This window comes from Octopus bimaculoides, chromosome 4 (genome assembly GCF_001194135.2).
Source record: "Octopus bimaculoides isolate UCB-OBI-ISO-001 chromosome 4, ASM119413v2, whole genome shotgun sequence".
In the NCBI taxonomy this organism is placed as follows: Eukaryota; Metazoa; Mollusca; class Cephalopoda; order Octopoda; family Octopodidae; genus Octopus; species Octopus bimaculoides.
The window spans coordinates 52,083,746-52,089,397 of NC_068984.1; the positions used below are offsets into that span (position 1 = coordinate 52,083,746).

The following is a 5,652-nucleotide window of genomic DNA, read 5'->3' on the forward strand; positions in this document are numbered from 1 at the left end:
GTGTATATATATATACATACACATACACACCCACATATATATATGCATGTGAGTGTGTGTGAGAGAGAGAGAGAGACTCTCTCTATATATATTCGTGTAGGTTATTTCATGTATATATATCTATTTATATATATATCTACACGTATGTGGTTGTGTGCTTTCGTGTGTGTGTGTGTGTGTGTGTGTGTGTGTGTGTGTGTGTGTGTGTGTGCGTGTGTGTGCGTGTGTGTGTGTGTATGTATGTGTTCGTGCGTGCCTGCATGTGTGTGTGTGTGTGTGTGTACACATATATCTATATAGTTATATATTCAAGAAACCTTCGCATGAGTTCCTGAAGATTTCGACGAAATGTGAAATCCCGTAACGCGAAATCAAATTTTCTATAAATTTTCATGTTATAAATTGAGATGCGTTCTGCCGAATGCTTTCTATAACGAAAAAAGGAAAAGCAAATGAACAAGATCAGAAAATAAAAAAAACAAACAAGCAAGAAAACTAATTTTATGCATGAAAATAACGATTTCTAAACGTACGCAGTACAATATGGATACATACAAAAAATTGAAGAGAAACACGTTAGGAAATAAGAATCGTAATAGGATATGTTCTTAGCAGAGAGAATATTGACTGCTGTGTGACGGTTACTGGGCAAATGAGGTACACGATCTTCTATCTTATAGTTGCTCATCATCAACATCTGCCTGAGTTGTTTGATGTTTGAGGAGCATCATCTCTTTGTACAACTCATTGTAGGGATTGTAAACTCCTCTTGAAATTTTTGTGATACTTCCACGATTAGCGTTATTATCAGTAAAAACTTACAGACCCTTCTATTTAAATGCCAATTCTTTAGCAATATTTTTTGCTCTCCATTCAAAAGGAACTCGTGGAATTTCCGTATTCTCATCTACATTCTCAGGTTGTTCTTGATCTAACAGCATCGTTAGGTAACTTTTTCTATGGGACTGAAGCAACTCAATCACATTATCTTCTATGACTTCTTCAAGCCTTACATCACCCGCAAGTATCACAATATTTTTTGTAAATTTGATGTAGACTTTCTGTTCGTGAAAAAATTTGAAAAGTCACGGATACAATTCGGCCAAGTACTATTCAGAGTTGTAAGCTTCGCTTCATCCCATCATTCAACTATGTTATCCATATCATCCATTATTTTGAATTGCTTTCAGAAGTCTCTAATTGCAGGTTTTTCCTCCTGTCAATTGCTGTCATAAGTTGCTTGAATGTTCTCTTCAGATGATTTACTTATCTCACCTTGATCCATTGGCTGGAGCAAAAAATAAACAAATAAATATTCTTGAGAATATATTTTACTCTGACTTTATCAGGAAGGTCATTTAAGTTCACTGAGTGAATCTGGCACATTGTCTAAAAGGAGCAATGCTTTTTTTGGAAATATTATACTTGGCACTGTACCTTTCAACTGCAGAACGAAAAAATGATTGTAAACAACTCTTTCAAAAGACTCTTAATCATCCATGCCTTCTTATTTGAACGCAAAATCAAAGGTAGATGAATCTTTCGGATTAAACTTTGAGTAATCATTTCGGAGTGAAACATGGGTAGGAGCTTTAATTTCATATCATTTGCTGACATTTCCTCCCGAAGAAGAGTCAGACGATTTTTGGTGTTGATTTTTCTTCTCGAGAAATAAAAGTTCTAACAGTCATGCTCTTCCAAAAAAGTGCACTTTCATCAACATTGTACACTAGCTTTGGTGCGTAATCCCCTTTCTACAACTGCTCAGGATAATTAGTAATTCTGTATCAGCACCGGAAGCTTCACCAAACATTTTGTTATAGTGCGGATTCAAGCGAAACCTTTGGAACCAGCCTTTATTAGCGAGAAAAAGTTATTCAAAAACTGACGGCATATTTAGAATCAGCGACCAAAATTTATCCCAAAACAGGGCTAATCTGACATTAAATTCTGTATTTCCTAGCGTAGTCGATATGTTGTTGATCCATCATTTTTATTACTACAGTCTCTCCAGTTGTTTTACAATCATGTTAATGACATTATTGTCCTGAGTAGGCGACGCGTTTTAACATCGGACCTTACAACCAATCGGTAAAATAAAGGTTTCCAGTTTAAAACTGTCACTCGATAGAAACATTGTATCCTAAGCAAAAATAGCAGGTTGTTGTTTTTTTTTTATTGGTTATTGTTTTTATTTTTCGGTTCCATTAATATTTTGTCATTCCATCAGTTTCAATATGCTCATCTTTAATAACTCTGCAATTGAGTAGAGATAAATATTAGTGGAACATTCCCAAAATTTCTACCACAGAGCAAATGCAACAGACTTGATGTTGTTTCGGACAGAAAACTTAAACCACGTTATTTTTGTGGATGTAAATATTTCATTGAAAACTAGCGAGAAAAAGAAAATTTATTAGCTTCTTCTATTTGATAGACCTGGAAGAAGATGCAGGCCAGTGAGAATGATGACTTTAACATTCTGTTTAAGATGTTGCGAGTTGACGACTACTTGAATGACGTATGCAGGGTGGGAGTTACTGACGGTCGATGTTCAAGGCAGGAAGAACTGGTTGTAGCAGTTAATGTTGAGCTCTGGAAGTGGACGAAACATGGATGAAGAGGAGATGAAAGACGACTAAATCGAAAGTATCTGACTGGAAGGGGAACGAGAACAACCAATTTCGAAAGCAGTGACTTATGGCATATGTTGGGAAGCTAGAAAGGAGAGACAGCAGTTTCGGATATCTGAGTGTGCAGCAGCACCGTCAAAGACGTAAGAGCACTATTCCATTGTGAGTGTCACCTGAATTTTGTAGCTAAATTATAAACAGATCTTCAAACTTATAACAGAATACTTTTCCAAAAAATCTAGCCGCAAATCTTTATTTCGTGCTCATATATAAATTTTAATGGCTGAACTTTATTTCTTAGTATAAAAGAAAAAAAAAAATCATTCTTCTTTATATGAAGAATTTGTAGCGAAAATGTTTATCATATATTACCTATGTAGGCTTAAATAGCCAGAAAAGGACTCATACGCAAGTTTTCAACGATTGGTCACGTGACCCGGTCATATGATGGTGTAACACATTGACCAACTCCGTTGTTAAGATTGGATATGTTAGTTGTCCAATCGAATCACTCAACAGACCAACGAAGCGTGGCAAAATAATGTTTACTCTCTGGAGCTTTTAATCATCAGTAAATAGAAGGATTTTTCCTATTGTCACCAGTGAGCTGGGAACACATGAGGAGAAAGGAGTAGTATTTGCAGGTAGCTTTGGCGCGCTATATGTGTTCCTGTTTACCATGCACCTGTAAGCAGAGACAATATGAGAGGCTGCAAGAAGAGATCTCACGTATTTTTGTTCCTGTCTGCCCAGTACACATCACCAAGTTCCGAATGATTCGAGAAGTAAATATATATATATTTCATTCTGACAATATCATCATGATGTAACCAACGATGGCTATACAAATTCTTTTAGCGGTTGAATAAAGCGTTGCAATTAATTGCAACACATTTTCTTGTATTTCTTTCCACTGTTTTATATACAACTCATTAGAACCAAGAACTTGTAACTATACTAGGACAAGAGACACACTAAAAATTCAAAGAAAAGACATTGACTCAAGCTTCAGGTTGAGTAAGTTTACTACAGGTTTCGCTACAGATTAGGTAAATCGACAAACGAATACAACAGATTGTATGGTTGTAAAACTACATTTGACAAATTATATCAAAATTATCAAATATTCAATATTTAGAAAAACTAAACATATCTTCCTTACAAATATATTATAAGCATGTGTATGAGCGCGCGCGTGCACTAATATATATATATATGCATACAGATATATAAATATATATCGTACATATGTCCACAGATATTGACACAGATAAACACATGTACATACACAGCATATACATTATATATTATATACACACGCATACACTCATACATATACATAACCCAAGACATCCCCACATTAAAACTATTGATATTTGTTAATAAATATATCAAAAATTATTATAAACAGGCAAGATGGGGACATTTTCTCATTGCCTTTTATATTGAATAGATGTTTATGCTGAGCACAACGCTATTAAACACACGCATCATGGGATAAACTCAATAATACATTAAATATTCAGAAAATAGAAAGATAATTCACTCTACCCTTCTCTGTTATACATTATTACAGCATGAGAAATGTGTGTGTATTGGCCTCCAATGACTCTAATTTTTATTGCATTTTACTACTCATACTAATATTGGATATATGAACGTGTGTATTTGTGTGTAAAGGTATATGAATATGAGTATGATTATGAACTTATGTGTATGTGTGTATTTGTAAATACACATATATGTACGTATCGTATAACGGTTCATATATTGTCTACATTAGTTTATTTACAGATGTTAGTAGGTACAACTTGCTCTACTCACATTTGTTTCTATAAATTTACGAATGTATGCGCCTCCCCCCCCTCTCTCTCTCTCTCTCTCTCTCTCTCTCTCTCTCTCTCTCTATATATATATATATATATATATATATATATATATATATATACACAACCGAAAGGCAATATATAGGCATACATATTCATATCCATATACATGTTTCTCTCTTATTTCTCATAATATAGCTAATTCACTTGCGCACAAATGCGTACACACACACATACATACATACATACATACATACATACATACATACATACATATGTATGTATGTATGTATTTATGTATGTCTGTTTGTATGTATGCATGTATGTATGTATATATGTATGCATACATATGCAAATGTACTTACCTATATATGTAAGCACAAACATACACCCACACTCACACACAAATACAGAAACACACACACACACACAAACACATATATATCGCGTGCAATTGTGTGGGTTTTGATGTCTGATGTTACGATGGTATATGGCAAGGGCTAGGTGTGTGTATGTGTGTTTGTGTGTGTGTGTATGTGTGTATGTGTGCACTGCAATAGAGAACATTAACATAGAGAGAATGCTGGCAGATAAATATAAAATTAATATCTGAAGTCATATTTTACACATCGCAGCGTTATATTCTGGTGACCTTTCAAATAGTTTGAGATGTAAACTAAGTCTTTAAGCTATATAAACAGAGATGGTTTTTAATAACCGAAACTCCGTTATTATTATGTCTTCTAGCTGATGATGTCAAGAACGTGTTTATCCTCTCGCCTGTATAATATTCAGTTTTACACCTTAACGCACACGACGAGTGGTTTCTTGTTAGGGAGTATGTGTATATGTGTGTATGCATATGTATGTATGTATGCATGTATGTATGTATGTATGTATGTATGCATGGATGTATGCACGTTTGCATGTATGTATTGTTTGTATACATACTCAAACCCACTTCGCTACTGTATTATATATATATATGTGTGTGTGTGTGAGTGTGTGTGTGTGAGTGTGTGTGTGTGTGCGTGTATATACACACATATATACATACACAGACACACACACACACATATATATATATATATATAAACACGGGCATACACAGACACGCCAAGACACATACACACACATATTTATATATGTATATGTATATATATATATATATATATATATATATATATATATAT

At 34.2% G+C, this 5,652-nt stretch overlaps 1 protein-coding gene across 1 annotated transcript in view; it reads right to left on the minus strand.

Moving 5' to 3' along the window:
• Positions 1-484: 484 nt before the first annotated feature.
• LOC128247580 (uncharacterized) overlaps positions 485-5,652 on the minus strand; it is a 57,918-nt gene continuing 52,750 nt past the window's right edge. The window contains exon 4 of the mRNA XM_052967056.1: positions 485-2,256. Within this exon, the coding sequence (XP_052823016.1) occupies positions 2,208-2,256 (49 nt within the window). The 3' untranslated portion in view covers positions 485-2,207. The remainder of the gene's footprint in view (positions 2,257-5,652) is intronic.